Here is a 23,343-nt window from a genome sequence, read left to right on the forward strand (position 1 = left end):
TTCTTCTCACTCTTCATATACAAATGTCTAAACTTATAAATAAAGCTACTCGCCCACCAACCCATGCTGGCTTATTAAACAAAACAGATGTAATGAATGGTTGGATTACTGCATTTGCTAAAGTGTGCATATGCATGCAACTGCACACAGTGACAGAGTAAGAGTTTGAACTGCTTGCTTCGCTAGTATGCATGCAAATTCTATTTAAACACCCAAATGGCCACATGCTCACGTCCATGTTTATCTGGATGGAATTCACCATTACATAACACACATACACACACACACACACACAGTCTCTCACACACATAGAGAGAAATGTTTTTCTTCTGGATGACTTCTCTAAACACACTCATGCACTGTTTCACACACACACACAACTGTTATATTCTGGATTATTTCTCTCTCTCTCACTGTCTCTCTTATACACATAGTCTCTCTCCCACCCCCAAACAGTCTCTCTCTTTCTCTCTCACACACACACACACACTGTCAAACACACACGTACACCATTTTTATTCTGGGTGACTTCTCTCTCTCTCTTCACTGCCTCTCTCTTTCTCCCCCTCTCTCTCTCGCACACATACACACAATGTCTCTCTCTCTCTCTTCACTGCCTCTCTCTTTCTCCCCCTCTCTCTCTCGCACACATACACACAATGTCTCTCTCTCTCTCTCACACACACAAACACAAAGTCTCTCTCCCCCACACAGTGTCTCCTTCTCTCTCTCTCACACACACACATACATACATAGAGTTACACACAAACATAGAACTGTTTTTATTCTGATTGACTTCTCTCTCTCTCTCTCTCAAAACACACACACGCACTGTCACACACAACATGTCATGAATGCTTCACTGAATAAACAATTGTCAAAGCAAGTGTGCCATCACCACAGCCAACACCACCACCATAATGTCTCACAGTTGTTGGTTGTCTCTCTTCAACACACACACAGAGTTAAATGTAGCTCAACAAACGCCCAGCCTCCATCACGAGCAATAATTACTTATCATATCACCAATCTCCAATACTAAGTTATTCTAATTATAACAATCACAAGATGACTACAACCACAACAACAACAATAGTTTTGCCTTTCTCCTTCTTTGTCTCTTGTCTTCTTATATTTCCTGACAAGAATAGTTCAATTAAATTCCAGCAATTTTTTTGTTTGTTTGTTTGCCTGAAATTTTTTTAAAATTTCTATTTTACTATTTTAAAAAATTCTATTAAAAAAATTTTTTTTTTACTCTGTCTTTTACACCTTCCATTTGTGAATATGTGTGTGTGTGTGCATATATATATATATATATATATATATATATATATATATATATATATATATATATATATATATATATATATATATATATATATATATATTTATACATATATATATATATATATATAAGCATATATATATATATATATATATATATATATATATATATATATATATATACACATATATATATATACATATTTATAAATATACATATATGTATATATACATATATATACACACGTATATATATATATATATATATATATATATATATATATACATATATATATAAATACACACACACACATATATATATAAATATATATACACAAATATATATATACATATATACATATATATATATATATATATACACATATACATTACATATACATATACATACACACATATATATATATATGTATATATATATATATATATATATATATATAAATATACATATACATTACATTTACATATATATATATATATATTTATATTTATATTTATAATCTGGATTAGCACAGAGCATAGCACATTATTTTCACTACATCTCAAAGACTTGTTCAAAATAAGTCTTTTGTTTGATTCGCTTCTAAAAGGAAACTATTTTAAGCTGGTAAGTTAAGTGGATAGAACGTTTCAGAGATGAAGAGGAAACGGTAATGAATGAAAAACTGGTGCCAGTTGAAAGATTTCCACAGAGATCACTAGACCAAACAACAGACTTTCTCTCTCAATAAACTTCACATATACTAATGCTACTCTCATAATATTTTTGCTGAAGAATACTGCGAAGTTCCACTTTCAAACAAGTTATTGATTTCTGGTTGAAAATAATCATTAAGCAGAAATACAAAACAAAATCTGCAATGTAAACATCAATAATTTTTTTTTTTCATTATAAAAGTAAAAATTCAAAACCAATTCATCTTTTTTTTTCCATTTTTCTTTTCTTAAAAAGTTTTTCTTTAAACCGTTTTGAAAAACCATATTATTCGCTTCAGTGGAAATTTCTGAGAATATGGTAAGGTAATGAAATATGTACTGCTGTAGAAGAATACATTTAAGAACTTTCTGGAAATGCCAACATTTTATTCAGTTGGTGTATAGAACTGAATGGGAACTGAGAACAATAGTTTCCCTCCCCCCACTACACACACCCCGCCAGTCGAATGGACTCTGTTGGTCAAGTGGTCAGGTAAGTGAGTACATAAAATATTATTTAATGTGATAATGAGGAAGAGGAAACTTTGATAAAACAGATGATAACAATCTTGTTATGATGACAGGACTACAATAGTTTGGCTGGGTGACTGACAGACTGGAACAAACTTTATGGCTCTGTTACAATAGGAACACATGGTGATGGAGGGGACAAGGGACAGGTTGGGAAAGGGTGGAATAAGGAGGAAGTTTTAATACAAATGTGTCAGCCAAACAGTATGATGCAAAGATGAAGAAGTTAGAAAGTCAAAACCAGAAAGCTGAAGATATAAAGAAGGCAAAGCGAGGGAGAAGGTGAAGGTGTAGATGGTAAAGCAGGAAGAATGGCGAAGGTGTAGATGGTAAAGCAAGGAGAGAATGGCAGAGGTGCAGATGGTAAAGCAAGGAGAGAATGGCAGAGGCGTAGATGGTAAAGCAGGCAGAAAGGTGAAGAAGATCAAATATGTTAACAAAAGACTTCGACGTAGTCCAGACTCTTCTAACTCATCACTGCAGCAATATTGTATGGTGATTTGTTGAAGAAAGGCCCTATTCACACGTCCATTTACTTAACTTCAATAAATATGTTAGCTACAGTTATCTACTTCAGATTTTATTCACTGAATTATTTTTCACACAAACATCACTTGTATTCATAATACAAACTTCCATTTAGAAATTCAGTACTTGAAATTTGTTTGCTGTACTAGTAATGCGATGGGTGGTGGTGATATGATGTGACAGTGGTGTTACAGTAGAAATTGTATGTGGTGGTGGTAGTGTTGGTCTTATGGCAGCAACTGTATGGTGTGATGGTTGTAAATAGATATGGTGGTAGCTGTTATACGGTAGTGATTGCATGAGGTGGTGGTTGTTTTCATCATCATCATTGTCACCATTTTTAATGTCCGCTTTTCTGTGCCTGAGGTGGAATTTTTTCGTATGGCCAGATACCCTTCCTGTCATCAACCATCACCTGTTTCCAAGCAAGGTAATATTTTCCCATATATATATTTACAGACAGACATGTTGCCATGGATGTCTGGACACAAAAAAACATCCAGCTGTAGAAAATTCTCTGCAACAAAGTCTGACTGATCCATGCAAGCATGGAATATTGGATGTTAAAATGATGTTGATAATGAAACAATGATAAGTGTGGCTGATACTGAACAGTGCTAAATTGCTGCTACGGCCCTATTTATCGATACGTCAGTAATACTCCTTGTTAGCATTTAGAATATATATCAATATTATCATTTATGATCTAAATACATTTGACATTTATCTAAAATATCATTTGTTTGTTTACTTGTTTCGATCTTTTCTGTTTTTCACTTTTTTTGATTTCTTGTTTTCCTAACTGCTGTAGAAAATATCAATTTTAAATTCCATTGTTTCTTGTCAAATGTCTTGGTAAGTTAGTTTTTCTTGTATTATCAACGAAAATTGATAATAAGCCGAGGTTGACTAGTTCAGCAAATATATTGTTTTACATTGTACTGCTGCCTATTGAACTGTGAAGCAATAGTGATGTCTGGTTGGTGAACGTAATGATGGAAGTAACAAAATATATCTTAAGGAAAGTATAAATCACTGCTTACAAGAACATTTGAAACCAAAGTAGCAGTTTAACACCTTAATTTAGATTAGTTAAACCAATGAAGGAGTCACTATATGTTGGTTCAATCTTCAAGAAATAGCAATCACCTCACCCTCAAATCAGAACAAAATATATCAATGAATGTACAGAATAAATCAATGCTAACAGGAATAACAGGAACATTTGAAACCACAGCCTAGTAGTTTAGCATCTTAACTTAGACAAACCAATATAGGAACTTCTATGTGTTGACTCAATCTTCAAGAAATAGCAATCAAATCTCCCTCAAATGACAAAATATTTCTTAACAAAAGTATAATATAAATTATTGCTTACAGGAACAGTTGAAATGACAGCTTGCTTACTCAGCTGTCAAAAAATAGCAGTCAAACCTCTAATGGCAACCACCTTCAATCATGTTGTATGCGTCAGATTTGTATTTTATCTTTTACTTGAGCAAGTTATAACATACAACTTGTCTCAAGAGAACATGGGCCATTTCCATGTCTATGCTAAGGGTGGAACATATCAGTTTAACCCTTAAAATTCAGATTATTCTGTCAGATTGTAAAGCTTATTGATTCACATTATTTCTAATTAACCAGGGATTATCTCATAACGTTGAAATTTCAATGATGTGATTGTTAGTTTTTAAAATGATATTGTAGGGTAGGTGTGACAGCCCAGATCTGGCCAGTTTGAACATGAAACATTTTGGATATTTGGGCCAGATATGGTTTGTTTAAATGTTAAAGAGCTAAAATCAATAGTCTGACCAATCTCCTACAAGAACAATGCATTTCTAATAGTTTAGTAGAAAGATTTTTGTTACCTGTTCAGCTAGCATCAACCACAATAACTGGTGAGTTATGGAATATTCCATCAAACCTCGACAGGTCATTATCTGGGCACATTTGTTGCTGATAGAACATCGAGGATGTTCACTGGAACCGATTAATTCTTGCATGCAGTTATCACTTGTATTTTCTTCAATTTCTCCATACACTGAAAAAGAAGCCATTTCAAGAAATTAGAAACAAGTTTCAACAGTAATCCACAGAGAGAAATGTTTACCTAACTGGGTAGGTGAATAATTATGAATACTGGTAGACTGTTACAGTCATTAAACCTTCCTGTTGGATTCCCAAGCATGGCCAACCGAGACTATGGATCTTATCCAATCACCTTGTTTTTGGTCTGATAGGACCCTATGGAGGATGTGCCTACACAACCCTGTCAGAAATAGGGGGCAGAAAAAAATGGATCAATGAAATGCTGAATGGATAAATTGCTGCAATTTATTGCAATCTGACGACCAGAACTTTATGCTGCATCAAGAAATTATGGTTCTTTGAGTATAAAAAAAAAAAAAATGACAAGTGATGTGATTGAGTCTGGAAGTCATCAAGTAAAGAACCAGACAATATGCAAAGTAAAAGAACCAACAACTGCATAAATGAATTATGAATTGGAAGCCCGAAATCCCAAACTAGACAGTAGTACAATGGCAAAAAAAAAAAAAAAAAAAGAACTGTGGTGGGGACACAAAAAAAAAAGAAACAAAAAAACTCAAGAAAGCATAGGTCAATTTATTTAACTAAGCAATGTAATTATGTTTCCTTTTTCTGTCTTTTTGTATTTTGAAACAGTGGCAGGAAATTCATGAAATAAATGTTGAAAGTAAGAAATGCTTGTTACAGACATTTCATCATTTATCAATTCCTACTAAATATTCTTTCCTTTTACCAATTTTTTTTACTTATGTCAATTCTCCCACCACACACACACACACACACACACACACACTCAGACTGACAATGATTTGGACTGCTCTGAGACTTCTATAAGTTTTAAGGAGAAAGTTACTTTTTCTTTTTTTTCTGTTTTATAAACATTTTTTTTTCCATGTTAGCATGACTAAGGTGTTTCAAACTAGATACTTACATATTAATAGTTAAAACAAGTTTCTTCTACAAAATATATTATTTAAGCTGAAAACAGCAACGGAACAGGCTTTCATAAGAAAAAAAAAGCCAAGAAAAAGAAAAAAATGGCCAGTTAAAGAGATAGACAAAACTGGAACCAAGTTTTAATGTTGTATGTTTAATTCCAAATCTTTTCCTATGGCAACTTTTCCTAACCTAAGATTAATTTACCATGTTCATGCAAACATTTGAAGTAATTACATTTTTGTGAGGAATAGTCTGCAGGAATAAATTGAACCATGATTGCAACACTAAAGAATCTTCCATCTGAGACTATACTTAAGATACTCGATCTGTATTCAATGCCGAACAAAAGAGATACATATCTATGAAATATTGATTTCTTTAATAATAATCATTTCAAGACATGTACTGTATAAAAAAAAAAAGAAAAAAATAGAAATCACAATAACAATAACAACAACAATGGTTTCAAATTCTGGCACAAGGCTAGCAATTTTGAGGAGGAGATAAGTTGATTACATTGACTCCAATGTTCGACTGGTACTTCTTTTATCGATCCTGAAGGAATAAAAGGCAAAGCTGACCTCAGAGGAATTTGAACTTTGCATTTTACCTAGCATGCTAACAATTCTGTCAGCTTGCTGCCTAATATAATAATAATAATAATAATAATAATAATAACAATGGTTTTAAATTTTGCCACAAGGGCAGCAATTTCTGGGAAAAGGGGATAAGGTAAGTCAATCACATTGACCCCAGTGTTCAACTGGTACTTATTTTATCGATGGATGAAAAGCAAAGTCAGCCTTGGCAGAATTTGAACTCAGAGCATGGAGACGGATGAAATGCCACTAAGTATTTTGCCCGGCGTGCTAACGGTTCTGCCAGCTCCACACCACAATAATAATAACAACAACAACAACAACAATAATTTTTTTTATGAAAAAAATAAACCGAGCATTGTATTCAACAGGAGATCTGTATATATTTTATTTGAAAAGTGCTGCAAAAATTTTGAAGTCGCAAACGTTTTCTCTTTCTCTCATACAACACAAACAATTTCAACTACAGAGAATCAACCAAATTCCAAAATAGACTCAACAATTATTGATCATGAAGATTGGAAGAAAATTATTTGGGGACACCATTCTGATATTCTGAGTCATCATGAACACATTTTGGTCTTATAGGCATAAAGAAAAACCCACTATAAAAATAATTTTGACATTACTGGTAATTTAAATGGTTTAGTTTTACTCAAGGGGGATAACTATAGCCATTAAGTAGGGGATGACGCACCATACGGAAAAGAATCCAGTTATCTAATAATGAAGAAAGAATTGGCTAAATAGCAAAACGAATCTTTACATTACGACCTGCAGCCTTTGTAAATATTGGAGAAAAGGATTAGATTTATGAAGAGGAGTTATTAATATCGGTGAGCTTATACCCAGTCACCATCAGATGATGTATTCAATGATTTATATTTTTATATCCTTAAGAAAATGGACTAAATAAATGATAGTTGTCAGTGCAATGATAGCTAAGGGATGGAATATATCAGAAATATCGGAAAGAATATTTAGAAAGCTGTACAGTTGGGAGGGCTGGTATTTACTGAAGGTTGGTAAATGAAAATAGAAATGGAACTGTCAGATATGAGTGTTACAATTAATATAGGAAATGTATAGTTTGAGAGATTAGATGAACAAAATAAGTTAAGAGCCAAGCAATCAGCTTTCTCCAAAATTGATAAATAAAGAATTATTCAGAGAATCTAACTATGAACTAATATAGTAAAACAATGTTTCGTTTTCTTCCTTTTTCTTTTTGTTTCCTCCTTTTTCATATTGATTAAAAGAAAATCAAAGCTAACAGCAAATGTAACAACATTTATCAAACAAAATTGTGTCCTGCAGGGAAAGAGCAACACAATGCACTCAAACTATCAATGTATAGTGCTGAAAATGTCCCTCCATCTTTAACATTTATCTACACATGATTTTTATCAGTTATATATGTGAATGTAAGGAATAATACAGCTAACTAGTCACTTAGCAATGACTACAGATCGATAATAAAGTTCTGGGATTTACTTTGGTTCATATACTCAAATACCAACAGTCAAATATAATACTGTGTTGGATGGAATTTATTCATAGATAGCAGGATTTAGTAGTGTAAGGACTTATTTTTCTAATCCCCTGCTACTTCAGTACAGTGTGTGTGTGTATATACATAACTGTGTGTCTGTGTATGTATGTGCACATGTGTGTGTATAGGAATATTTCTGTAATGACCTCACAACTATATTTCCAACCACAATTCAGTTCAACTCTGGTCTTGAGAGCCAGTGGCAAGCAATGCACTGCTTTATCTAAATGTTCATCTGTATTTTCTATCTTCTTTCTTGTCTGTATTAGCAATGTGTTTCTCTACTTTCTATTCAGGCTTTAGTGTTCATATATGTATCTGGTTATACTTCCATCCAATCCTTCCCCATAACATCATCCCTCTGGAAATTCCTGTATACTAATTTTTTTTTCTTTTAAACCATCCAAAACAAACTGTAACTACTTAATTAGTGCTAGTAACGAACCTACAAGAGTGGGTTGGTGCATCAAAATTTTCACCTGTCATGAATATTTTCTCTTTGACTGTACAAGTTCCATCAGAACTGGAAAACCTGGTGTTTCCTTTGTCACAAAGAAGCTGCACACTTTGAACTAATCTGACGTGAGGAACTTGAAGAAAAGAGATGTCAACATCATCATCTCAGACGCACCAACAACATAACGGGCAGCTTCCCTTGTCATCTATGTCCAAGGACATGCCATTCCAGGATTGCACTGTTTACACATCTATCAACTCACAAAATGTAGAATAAGATTCCTAGAGGACAATATCATCATCAATATTGACAGACAGCTGTAAGCAAGTAACAAGCGCCATTAAATTCTCATTCCACTTTTAGAGAATGGGACCATTGAGGAGTTTATGTTTTGTTGCTGTAATTGTTGTTTTGTCTGTTATTGTTGTTGTTATGTCTGTTACTCCTTTGTTGGTGACGACATGACTTTTATTGCTGTTTTATTGTGATTGTTGTTATTGCTGCAGCAGTAATGGTTTTTGTTGTTGTTGTTGCTGTTATTATGGTTATTGTAGTTGCTCTTGATGTTACAGAGCCTGTCAGCCGACTTCCGTGTTTAACCATGCCATTTTTGATTTTGTTTGACTCGATGCTGCCAAACCTTTGGGTTTAGGGAGCAAGACTACTGGTTTTGCCAGTTACACACTTCATTTTTGTTTTTGTCAATTGTTTCACTTTTGGCCTGGATTCAACCTCTTCCATATTTGAGGGGGTTGAAGCATGTGGTGACCCTGTTTATGTTTGTATTTTCCTGGATTTTCACTTGCTCTTGTTGTTGCTGTTATCATAGTAATTGGGGTGAAGTGGTGAGAAAGAATCTTCAAATATTGGGCCTCACAGAGGAGATGACAAGGGGCTGAGACTTCTGGCAGCTTTCTCTGCTTGAGAAGACATGTCAGTCAAAAAAAAATTGTGACCATCCATGCATCCAGGCAGGTGAGATTTGAACTCAGAATGTAGAGAGTGAGAAGATAAACTCTAAAGCATTTCTGCTAACACACCAATGATTCTCCTACTTTTCCACTCAGAGAAATGTGAAATGATGTGTTTTTCTTAAGAACGCCACATGCTGCCTGAACCAGGAATCAAACTCATGATTTAGTGATCCTGTGTGCAACATCCTAACCACTAGGCCATATGCCTTTCCATACATACATACAGTGGGGGTGGACTGAAAAGTTCCTGGCTTTGGGTAAAAGAAAATACAGGAGGATTTGTTAATTATGATTTTATACAACATATCCCTCTCTCAGATTCACACACTTATTGCAGCGGTCCTTCAGTTTTTCTAAGCCCTGCAAAAACAATTGAAAGGTTGGTCCTCCAATCAGGCTTCTCGTGATACTCTTAAAACTAAGATGTGTTCAGCCCCCCCTCATGTGTATATATACATATATGTTTGTGTGGTGTGTGGTGTGTGCGTATGTGTATACATATATATATATACACACATATATATATATATGTATATATATATATGTATATATATATATATATACACACATATATATATATATGTATATATATGTATATATATATATATATATATATATATATATATATATATATATATACTAGGAGGTGCTGTAAAGTTCTTGGTTTTGGGTAAAAGAAAACACAGGAGAATTAGTAAATTATAATTTTATTCTACATATTCTTCACACACTTATTGCAGTGGTCTTTCAGTTTTTCTAAGCCCTGTAAAACAACTTGGAAGATTGGGTCTTCAACCAGGCCTTTCACAATACCCTTAAAGCCAGCAACTTTTCAGCATTCCCTCATACATACATGTATGTATACACATATCATGGGCTGCTTTCAGTTTCTGTCTACAAAATTCACTCACAAGGCTTTGATTGGTTTGGGGTTATAGTAGAAGACACGTGCCCAAGGTACTGAGCCATGGGACTGAACCTGAGACCACATGGTTAGGAAAGAAGTTTCTTAACCATGACAGAGTGTAAATGATTTAAGAGAAAAACTGGGAATAAGAGGCATCAGATGTTGTGTGCAAGAGAGAAGACGGCACTGGTTTGATCATGTGATGTGATTGGATGAGGACAGCTGCATAAAGAAGTGCTGAGCTCTAATTGTGGAGGGTACCTGTAGAAGGAGTAGACCCAGGAAGGCGCGGGATGAAGTGGTCAGAAAGGATCTTTGGACGCTGGGCCTCACTGAAGAAATGACAAGGGATTTGCTGTACTTGATAAGACACATCAAGCTAAGTAAAGCCTTCTACTCATACAGGTCTATCCTTTCAGGTGTTGGTACCACTTAAAAAACACCTGTGCTGGTACTGTGTTAACGCACCCATGCTAGTAGCATGTAAAAAGCACCCAGCACACTCTGTTAAGTAGCTGGCATTAGGAAGGGCACCCAGCCGTTGAAACCCTACTACAACAGATAGTTGGAGTCTGAACAGCTCTCTGCTAGCCAGCTCCATGTCAAACTGTCCAGCTTCTGTCAGTATGCAAAGCAAACATTAAACAATGATGATGATGACACCTACACCTGTACCTAGTTGTACTTCTTGTAGGCTGGGTTTTAGTTCTGGTCTTTACGGTTTATATACTTGTACCCAGTGGTTCTTTTATGGGCACATTTTTCTCTTTCTTGGTTGGAAATCTCATGACCCTAGGGTGAGTTGTGTCACCTTTATATTTCTTGATAATTTCTTCCTTGCCATGGAAGAATGACTGAACTGTTCACTGGCTCAGAACAGAAGAAAGATAATTTTGCGAAGTGGTAATGCTAGTTTCCTTCACTTAATGGGTGATGTCAGTGTAATATTTGCAAGTAGCTTCAGCTCTAACATCAATGTTTTTGTTGCTATTGTTGCAGCCTTTGTGTCAGTTGCAAGCGAGATGTTGATTAGCATTCTTGACACTAACTCTCTCCTTCTGCTTACCTGTGATCTCTCTCTTTCTCTCTCCATCTCTCTCTTTCTCTCTCCATCTCTCTCTTTCTCTCTCCATCTCTCTCTCACGTGATTCCACTTTGAACATTATGATTCTTTGGCTGAAATCCATTTTTTTTTAAAAGCGAGGGATTGAGTTTTTGTTTTTCTTTTAAGTCACAAAATTTAAATGAGAAGACAACCCAGAGGACATTGTCAAAAAAGAGAAAACTGCATCCAAAGCTCTTCATGATTATCAATGAAAAAGTTTAAAAAAAATATCCTCTTTCAGGTAAAAAAAAATTTCCAAAACTTATACTGTAGAAATGCAATGCAGCCTCTTCAATAATGATGATGATGATAATAATAATAATAATAATGATGGCATATTTCTTCTTTCCTGCTTGTCTGCAATAGAATGAATAAATCCTATTAAATGTTTTATTTTTGTTGATCTCACTTTTTTTTGTTCACCTAAATCTTCTTAAATGACAACTATTTCAAGATCTCAAGCTAAGTCCTAAAAAAATTTCACTGGAAGTCGAGACAGAGACACTTCACACCAGGCAGCAACATTTGCTTCTGTCATGTCTTCATGCAGCAGAAAAAAAAAAAAAAAAAAAAAATTAAATAATTCTTATACTGATTCTAAGAATCTGTTCTGCTCTTTTTTGCTTTACAAGTGCTAGATTCATTCCCAATATAAAGTACTAACTGATATTTGGTTCCTTCTCCACTACCAAAAATTTCAGATCACAACCCTGAGAGAGGTGCCCTTGCACTTGACCTCTTTCAAATGGGGAAGAATTCTCTGAGGTATCAGTTTTACCACAGAAATAACACTTTGGTCACCTTCATCCAACTAATACACGTTTGCTTGCATGCTTCAGACTGGAAATGGTCAAACAGATCTTCCATACATACGGGTATGTCCTTTATGGCTATGCTCCCCACTCACTTTCTCAGCCAAGAGGTCCTTGTCTTGTGAGCTTGTGGGTGCTACTGCTATGTAAAAATCACCTGTGTCGGTGCCACATAAAATACACCAATTCTGGTGTCACACAAAAAGCACCCATGCTGGTGTCACAAAGAGAGCACCCATGCCAGTGTCACATATAAAGCAATTGTGCCAGTGCCACGTGTAAATCATCCAGTACACTCTGTTAAATGGTTGGCATCAGGAAGAACATCCAGCTATAGAAACCATGCCAAAACAGACGACAGGAGCCTGGTGCAGCTCTCTGGATGGCCAGCTCTTGTCAAATCATCCAACCCATGCCAGCATGGAAAACAGATGTGAAATGATGATGAAGATGATGATGATGCCTGTAAGCTCCCCAGATAAAAAAAAACACCTGTGACTTTGGTGGTATTTCTGTTTCCTTTTTCCTTCTGGAGGATGGACTTGAGTTCTATTACTTCCCTGTGCAACTCCACTACTGCTGTCACTCCAGCTTGACTACGACATAAAGAGACCTTTCACCAACAACTTCCACACCCTCTGCTTTTGTGACTACAATCGTTATTAGTCAACATGCATTTTTCTATGCTTGCATGGGTCAAATGGATTTTGTTGAGTCAGATTCTCTATGGCATAGTGCCCTTCCAGTCACCAACTCTCACCTGTTTCCAAGTAAGGTGAGATTTTCCCATGACCAGAAATGTTGCTGAAGATTAGAAACGAAGGACAATGCTTGCATGACAGCAACATATTTTCAACTATAATGCGATGTCAAAGCAAGGAGGGGACAGTAACACACAAACATACACACACACACAAACATACACCCAAACATGCACACACGCACAAACATACACCCAAACTTGCACACACACATGCATGCATACATACATACATATGCATGAGAATACATGCATAAAACATTCAAATCTGCACATACATACATACATACATACAAACAAACAAAAATACCCTGTTGTAGATGTTGAAATTCCTGTGAAGAAGCCTTGGGTTTAGGTTAGAAACCGACCCTTTCCCTATTGGCAAGAAATATTGAAATAAACTGAATGACAGACAAACAGACAGACAGGCAGGCAGGCAGGCAGGCATGCATGCATGCATGCATGCATACATACATACATACATACATACATATGATTAGCTTCTTTCAGGTCCTGTCTATCTGTCTAGCAAATCTACTCACAAGGCCCTTTGGTTGGCTCAGAGCCACAATAGAAGATACTTGCCCCAAGGCACCATGCAGTAGGTGTGAACTTGAAACCATGTGGTTGAGAAGCAAACTTCTTACCACATGGCCATGTCTACAGAATTATGGAGAGAAAGTTTGTTGGTGTCATTAGTTTTTGAAGTGCTGGATACTAGTAAAAGATGAGGTGGACACATCGTCAGTGAGAGTGGACTAAAATGACATATCCTTTAGGAAATGATTGTGTGACAATCTCTAAAGGGCCACAAAGATTTATTATATATTTGTTTTTTCTCAATAATTAAAATATACCTCACACACACGCGCACGCGCGTGCGTATTGGATTGTCAGATAACTTTGATTTTGTTTTTATATTTGGCAATGCATTGTCATAACTCTGAAAAGAGGTAAAATTTATACAAATTTCAAAAAACGATAAACACAAGCTACAGAGGAAGAATAGGGCTATGAAAAGGCAAAAAAGAAAAAAAATGAATAAAAAAAGAACAACAGGAAAAAAAAAAAAAGGAAGCACTACACAGAAAATATTTTTTGAATTAATTCACCCAACGTTAAGAAAGGATTAAAATGAATGAGAAAATCCGAATGAATCTTTCTGAAAACTAAATATGTGTGTGTGTGTGTGTGTGTGTGGATATATATATATATATATATATATATATATATATATATATATATATAGAGAGAGAGAGAGAGAGAGAGAGAGAGAGAGAGAGGGGGGAGAGAGAGATGGGGGAGAGAGAGAGAGAGAGAGAGAGACTTTGAGTGGTGGTACCACACACACTGTGTATTGATGTGTGTGGTTGAGTGTTTTGCAATGCCAAGATTGAGTTTTTCTAAAGACCAGAATCTTTAAGCCATATTCTTTTTTTTTGGCTTCTCTGTTATTAACGAGAAATTTTGCTCTACAGAACACCTAGATTCTACTTGTGTTTTCTCTCTTCTGTAACTTTCATCTCACATCACAGCCATAACCTAGCCTCTACTTCCACTCCACATAACACAATGTGCAAACATTAATAAAAGCAACAGCACAGATTGACAATATTCTAAAGAACCAAAATAGACAAAAGACTGCACCTACATTCCTTTCCACGTTTATAATAATCAGGACTCCAGCGAAGTGATTCAGAAACTTTCCTATCCTTTTTGAAAACCATCCATGGCCTTTCCACAAGATACTTCAGTTTCTGATAATATGTTTCCTCATCCATGCGTACAAACTCAATAGCTTCCTTGCATATGTTCGTCGTGTGCCTCTGAAGTATCTTCAAACGGCTGAGGAGCGAAGGAGAGATATGATTCAGCTGACCATTATCCTGCTCAGACACTATCAGCAGCAGTTGACCTGGAAATAAATATAAAAAGGTTTTGTAATTTTGGAACAACTTATAAATTGTCTCAAACTATTTTAATCAATCACTTCAAATCATTACTTCAAAATAATTTCCAAATCCAAATACAGTTTCTAAAAAATCGTCATCATCATAATTGTCATTATTTAAAGTCCATTTTTCCATGTTGGAATGAGTCAGATGGTTTGGCAGGAACTGGTGACTCAAAGCTCCAATGTCTGCTTTGGCATGATGTCTACAAATGAATGCCCATCCTAATGTCGACAACTTGAATCCTTTAGCATTCAGATTACTCAGTCAGATACAATATTTATTTACTCAATTTTGAATTAATCTTGTATTATCTCATAACTTTGAGATTTCAATGATGTGTTTATTTTTAGAATGGCATTGTAGGATAGGTGTGAGAGGCCAAATATGGTCACTTTGGACATAAAATAGGTAATATATTTGGGCCAGATATGGCTAGTTTAAATGTTAAAGGGTTAAGTACTGGGTGCTTTTTATGTGGCACCAGCATTGGTGAGGTCACCAAGTAACTTGCAAGACAAAGACACCCTTAAATGCGTGGAGAGTAATATTGAGAGATGTGGCTTTATGCCAGATGACGAGAGTTTAACGTATGGCAGAGGGACAGGAATAGGTGTCTTGCTGTAGAAGAGATACATGGTTACCCCAGCTGAGAAAAAAGAGGAGATGGTGGTGAAAATGTACCAGGGTGTACCCCCAAGCTATCAGTTTGAGAGAAAAAAATGTACAGATGGGATGTCATAGCTGGAATGCTTTTTACTATACATACATTCTGTTGAACAAGATAGACTTAGGCTAACTGATAACATTACACACACATATTCAACACCTCAAAAATGTATAATATGTTTCGTTCTAATTTTGGCACAGGGCCAGTAATTTCGAGAGGAGGGGACAAGTCAGTTACATCGACCCCCAGGACTTGACTGGTATCTTATTTTATTGATTCTAAAAGGATGAAAGGCAAAGATGACCCCAACAAGATTTGAACTCAAAATGTAAAGAGCCAGAAGAAATGATGTTAAATCTTGTGTCCAATGTGCTGACCATTTTGCTATTTCACTGCCTTAGAAAAACAAATGGCTTTGCTTTTACAGTACTTAGATGGGTGACCACAAATATTAGGTTCAATGTTGCTTAACTTCAGTGATCAGGCAAGAACTGGTGTTTTCATTGTGATGTGGCCTACATAATGAAAACACCACAAATACAATACAGACACAATCACAGACATAACTGTAACACAACAAAAATACTAGACACACAATGCAACAGAATACACAACACCATACATACAATCATAACACCAGAAGTGCAGGATAAATACAATCTCTCTGCCTCTCACACTGTTTCTGCTTCTCTTTCTCTCTCTCTCTCTCTCTCTCACACACACACACATACACAACCATTATACAATACACACAAACACACAACCAGAAATATACTATAAACACAAGCTCTCTCTCTCTCTCTCTCTCTCTCATGCATATGCACACACACACACACACACACACACACACACACACACACACAATACTACAAATGTAACACAATCATAGCACCACACCTATACTCAATCACGACCATACTACATCATACACACTGTCACAAACCACACCAATACAGAAACACACACACTCACACAGAGGAAACACAATGTTTATTAGTTGTTGTTGTTGGGTTCTTTTCATTTATTTATTCAGTTCTGAGTTAATTGGTGATTGTAAGTGAAGTAGAGAGGGAAGTCAAATGGAATGGTCTTAAAGACTTGACATAAACTAAAAATAACACAAGGGAACAACAACATGGAGGAAATGATATGATAATATAAGTGTTTGAACGAGCTGTACTTTTAATTATTTACATCTATATTTAAGACATGAATGTAATTAAACAATTCTGATATTTTAACAACAGGATGATCTAAAAGGTTCTGATTTCATCAAATACATAGTACAGTATTCTTTTAATTTTGGTTTCAAAATTTGGCACAAAACCAGTAATTTTGAGGGAGTTGGGTAAAATGATTAAATCGATCCCAGAGCTCAACTGGTATTTTTTTTTATTGACTCTGAAAGGATGAAAGGTAAAGTTGACCTTGATGGAAAATAAACTCAGAATGTAAAGATGGCTGAAACGCTGCTGAGCATTTTGTCTTGCATGCTAATAATTCTGCCAGCTTGCTCTTCTTTTAATATAACTAGCTTTAACAACTAACTTTTAATAAAATTTTGACTGAAGGAAGCTGTGCGTGTCAGCTAAGAAGAAGTGACATTCTATCAAATTTAGAGATACAGCGCAAATTCTTTTGGTGGTCTTTGTGACCAAGTTGTATACGCTGTGGTTCAGCGACATAAGATCATTGAAACGCTCAGAGCTCAATCCCCACCAAAGGCAGTATTTCGAAAACAACAAGAAGACACCTAAGATTTACGACCTAGGTAGGCCTGGATCCCTTAAAGTGTCAAGAACAAACAGGCTGAAACACTTGCATGAAAGGAGTTCTTCCCCTGAAGATTTCTCTTGCTGTCCACTCATCCCATAGCAAGTTTCTACTTACAACTTTGAGCCAGTTCACCTAACATATTTGACCACATTCAAAAGACACTCTTGCACTCTCTCTCTCTCTCTCTCTCTCTCTTCTGACAAAACTACAAATCCTGATTTATTATGTCTACTGCCATTATCCTGCTTCGTTTATATTCATTAGTGAAGGCATGTAATTTAGTAGTTACGGTATTCAGTTTACAATCATAAGGTTCAATTCTCAGTGCTGTATTGTGTCCTTGAGCAAGATAGATTTTTTCACATTACTCCAATCCACTCAGCTGGCAAAAGTGAATAGCACCTGTATTTCAAAGGACCAGCCTTGTCATATTCTGTATCAAGATGAGTCTTAGAGAGATTTATGCAGTAGTGATACGATCAAGTAGTTGTATGCTGTCAACTTAATGTGACAGTCCCCTGAAAGGAATAATACTACTGTTGGTTAGACCTAGGAAGCTGCACTGCTTCCTGTTGGCCTTGACACATTTCCTGTGTCCTTATATTTGTCTCCCCCTTGTAAACATAAGGACACAGGAAATGTGTCAAGGCCGACAGGAAGCAGTGCAGCTTCCTAGGTCTAACCAACAGTAGTATTATTCCCTTCAGGTGACTGTCACATTAAGTTGACAGCATACAACTACTTCAAGATGAATCTTCCTGAGAACTATGTTAAACAGTATGCATGTCTGTGGAGTGCTCAGCCACCTGTTTGTTAATTTCACAAGCAGGCTGTTCTGCTGATCGAATCAAATAGAGCTCTTGTCATTGTAACTGATAGAGTTGCAGTTATATTCACTGAAATGTATTCTTTTCTGAACTTATCCATGTCAAACCTTACTCTGCCAAAAGTGCCAGCGTCTTTTGTTCTTTCACTAAACTCCACACCGAATACTGTAGGTTGTCACATGTGGAACTCCCTTTCTATATATTCCTTCTCAGTTATTAACCAGCAGCTTTGAAGCATCATGTTAATCACACAAAGATATGAGATGTTTTGGTGCTACTTATTTGGCATTGCTGATTTGATGATGACTTATTTGCCATTAGACGTTTTAATGTTTCTTTTGGTCTTTTTTATGTGTGTAAGCATCAACTTATGTCTGTATATATGTGTAATATCTTTTTTTATCTGTATGTATATATTTCTGCACATGCATACGTATGTGTGTCTCTGCCTCCAGCACCAAAACATACTGGTGTCAAAACAAGTTGAATGTCAAGTCAGCCAAACAGCTGTGCCCAATTGTCTCATTCTGACCACACAGATATATGTGCTATTACTATTAAAGCTACTAGTCTTAAGATGGTAAGCTTATAGAATTATTATCATAAAGCTTAGAGGCATTTTGTCTGACTTTATGTTCTGTGTTCAAATTCCACTTAAGTCAACTTTGTCTTTCATCCTTTTGGGGTTGATAAAATAAGTACCAGTTGTGCACTGGGGTTGATGTAATTGACTTATCTCCTCTTCTGAAATTGCTGGCATTGTGCCAAAATTTGAAATCATTGTTATTATTCTAAAAAGCTCTATACTAAACAATACTTATTGATTTTTAGCCATTTACATAGGGTCACAAATTTCAGGGGTGGGAACTGTCAGTTATATCAACGTCCACACTACTTGGCTGATATTTTATTTTATCGACCTTGAAGTAATGAAAATAAGTTTGACCTTGCCAAGATTTGATCTCAGCATAATTAAGTAATACTCCTAGCTCTGATTGAACAGATTTTGGCAACATAAAGAACTTGTATCAAATTAATAGCATTGTTTTAGTTTCCAATCATCTAAACCAATACAACAATACAAATTCTATTGATTTCAGAGCAGTGTTGTACTATCATTTCAGTGTTCTAAGGTTCTAAAAATCTGACATAGGAGTGGCTGTGTGGTAAGTAGCTTGCTTACCAACCACATGGTTCCAAGTTCAGTCCCACTGCGTGGCACCTTGGGCAAGTGTCTTCTACTATAGCCTCGGACCAACTAAAGACTTGTGAGTGGATTTGGTAGACAGAAACTGAAAGAAGCCTGTCGTATATATGTATGTGTGTGTGTGTGTGTGTGTGTGTGTGTGTGTGTTTGTGTCTGTGTTTGTCCCTCCCAACATCGCTTGACAACCAATGCTAGTGTGTTTACATCCCCCGTAACTTAGCGGTTCGGCAAAAGAGACCGGTAGAATGAGTACTTGGCTTACAAAGAATAAGTCCTGGGGTCGATTTGTTCGACTAAAGGCAGTGCTCCAGCATGACCACAGTCAAATAGACACAGTCAACATGTAAAAGAGATATTTTTCAGTGTGCATAGTTTTATACATACATACATAAATGTATGGATATGTGCCAATGCCATGTAAAGAGTACCTGTTCCTGTTCCTGTGCCACATGAAAAAGTACCCATGCCAGCACTACATGAAAAAATACTAATGCTGGCGCCATGTAAAGAGAACCCAGTACACTCTGTAAAGTGGTTGGTGTTAAGAAGGACATTCAACTCTATAAACCATGCCAAAACAGATGACTGGAGCATTAAATGATGATGATGATGATATGTATATACACACACACACACACACACACACATACACATACACACACACAGGCACAGGCATGGCTTATGGGCATAGGTGTGGCTGTGTGGCTCAGAAGCTTGCTTCCCAAACACATGATTTCAGGTTCAGTCCCACTGCAAGGTACCATGGCCAAGCGTTTTGTACTATAATTCCAGGTTGACCAAAGCTGTGTGGGTGGATTTGAGAGATTGAAACTGAAAGGAACTCAACATATATGTATAGATATTGTGTATGTGTGTGTGTGTGTTCATGCATATAAACACACACACACACACACATTGACTGCTAAATCCACAAGTCTTTTTTTTATTCTCTTGCTGCTTATTTCCTCATGTTCCTTTCTGTTGAAGAGCATAGGCTCAAAATGTAAAAGACTTTCTCACCTTCCCGAACATCAAACTAATACACCTGCTTGTTGTTTATACACCTATCTTCGTCTTTTGCTTTTCTGTAAATTTCAATTATTTATATGTATAGGCAGAGAGACAGATAGATAGATAGCTATAGATATACATATATATTTATATATGCATGTGCAAATGAGTGTCATTCTTTTGCAATATTTTGCCAAAACCTGTTGAGTCACAGGGGAATCTTACCTTGTTCAGAAATAGGTAAGGGTTGGTAACAGGAAGGGCATCCAGCCACAGAAGATTTGTCTCAATAAATACCACTTGACTCTTACAAGTATAGAAAAGTGGACCATTAAAATGATGATGGTGTTGATGATAGTTAAACAGAATACTTGATTCCACACAGCTGTTGGAAATAGGGACCAAATCACGAGGGATTATTGCAATGGAGAGTGCTCAGTAGAGCATCTTCATAGACTCATTAAGGATTTTTTTTGTGGTAAACCCTTTGCTTCTCAATTATATGGTCTCAGGTTCAGTCCCATTGTGTAGCACCATGGGCAAGTGTTATCTGCTATAGCCTTGGGCTGACAAAAGCCTTGGGCTGACAAAAGCCTTGGGCTGACAAAAGCCTTGGGCTGACAAAAGCCTTGGGCTGACAAAAGCCTTGGGCTGACAAAAGCCTTGGGCTGACAAAAGCCTTGGGCTGACAAAAGCCTTGAGAGTGGATTTGGTAGATGAAAGCTGAAAGAAGTCTATCATGTGTGTGTGTGTGCATTTGTGTCTGTGTTTGCCCCCCCCCCCCCCCACTACTGCTTGACACCTGGTGTTGGTGTATTTATGTCCCTGTAATGTAGCAGTTCAGCAAGCAAAGAGACTGATAGTATGAGTACCAGGCTTTAAAATAAGTATGAGGGTCCATTCATCTAGTTAAAAATTCTTGAAGGTAGAGCCCCAGCATGGCCATCGTCTAAAGACTGAAAGAAGTAAAAGATAAACCAATATTCTTAATTTTAAATGTAGCATTTTTCATATAAGCTTGGTGTCTCTTGTTTGGAAATCTTCCTAACCATTCTAGTTATCTACACTGGAAAAAAAAAATCTTAAGATTTATTTAAAAAGTGTTTGTACTGGTTCAAAGAATTTGGTTTCTATTCTTGAGAGACTAGATGTAATCATGATCTAACCGAATATTTAAAATGAAATTGTGCAAAACACATTCTCAGCAAATACTAAATAAACCAAGATTTCAATTATAGGGAATCAATTGAAAAAAAAAAAAAAGTAAAAAAAGAAAAAGAAACTGAAGCGAATGCATTTTAGTTTGAAATTGATATTACGATCAGGGTGCAATAAGATGGAGAAGAGGAGATATTAAAGAAACCAGTTTCCAATGTATGATGATAATAATTAATCAAGACTGAACTAATTCCATCTATTTAAAGAGACAGCAAATGTCAACAAAGAATTCGGTTCGGAATAATTAAAATTGAGTAATTATCAGACCAATAGCTGGATCATTTTAACAGAAACTTGATGACTCCTGTGGCTTTGCAAAATGATAAAGTACAATTCCAGAAAAACAGTAATAGCAGTGGGAAGCGGGGGTGGGTTGTGACAGGGAGGGAGTCATCATCACTGCCCCCACCCCCAGCATTTTTGTCTGTATAAGCAGAAGCGTTGCTTGATTTAGTGAATTCAAAGAAAATTGTAGGACAGAATATTTGGATTCCCCCCACCACCACCACTCCCACTCCCACCCAATTACTTTATCAGCCAAGTGCTAATGATTTAACAATGCATCCTATTTCTTTTACCAGATCTCAAGATTTTTCTTGAGAGATTCTTTATTGATTTTACAAGAAAAATGTTGAGCTGGGTGGTGGATGGGGCCGGGTTGAGGGACAAGGAAAGAAAAAAAACAAAGTGAAAAGCTGTGAAAAATGGATCGTTTATCAATAATAACATTGTAAAAGTTAATTATTCTGTATTAACTTCTTGAGGCAATTCCTTACTTGACTCAATAGCATTAAGCAAGAAGGCACAGAAGTTTTCTTGATCATACAATATATAAAACCAAACATAATATAATGCATCAGCATTATTATTATTATTATTATTATTATTATTATTATTATTATTATCATTGTCATTATTATCTCTACCATTATTATTATTACTATAATAATAATAATAATAATAATAATAATAATAATAATAATAATAATAATAATAATTATTATTATTATTATTATTATTATTATTATTATGATTATTATTATCATCATCATCATTGTAATTATTATTATTAAGGCAGTGAGCTGGCAAAATCGTTAGCACACTGGGTGAAATGTTTGGCAGTATGTCATCTGTCACTATGCACTAGGTTCAAATTCTGCTGAGGTTGACTTTGCCTTTCATCCTTTCAGGGTCAATGAAAATTGATTACTCCACCTCTCTCAATTTCAGGCCTTGTGCCTATAGTAGAAAGGATTATATTATTATTATTATTATTATTATTATTATTATTATTAAGGAGGCAAGCTGCCAGAATTGTTAGCCCAGTGGGCATAATGCTTGGCAACATTTCGCCTGTCTTTACATTCTGAGTTCAAACTCTGCTGAGGTCAGCTTTGCCTGTCATCCTTCCAGGATTGATAAAGTAAGTACCAGTTGAGCACTGGGGTCATTGACTACTTCT

The 23,343-nt window shown here is 35.8% G+C and overlaps 1 protein-coding gene across 1 annotated transcript in view; it reads right to left on the minus strand.

Annotated features, from left to right (window-relative positions):
• LOC106875733 (uncharacterized) overlaps window positions 1-23,343 on the minus strand; it is a 320,818-nt gene that overhangs the window by 21,536 nt on the left and 275,939 nt on the right. The window contains exons 2-3 of the mRNA XM_052971892.2: window positions 14,872-15,135; window positions 4,935-5,107 (exon numbers count right to left, since the gene is read on the minus strand). Of these exons, the coding sequence (XP_052827852.1) occupies window positions 4,935-5,107; window positions 14,872-15,135 (437 nt within the window). The remainder of the gene's footprint in view (window positions 1-4,934; window positions 5,108-14,871; window positions 15,136-23,343) is intronic.

Source organism: Octopus bimaculoides, chromosome 11 (genome assembly GCF_046866305.1).
Source record: "Octopus bimaculoides isolate indiv1 chromosome 11, ASM4686630v1, whole genome shotgun sequence".
NCBI classification, from domain to species: Eukaryota; Metazoa; Mollusca; class Cephalopoda; order Octopoda; family Octopodidae; genus Octopus; species Octopus bimaculoides.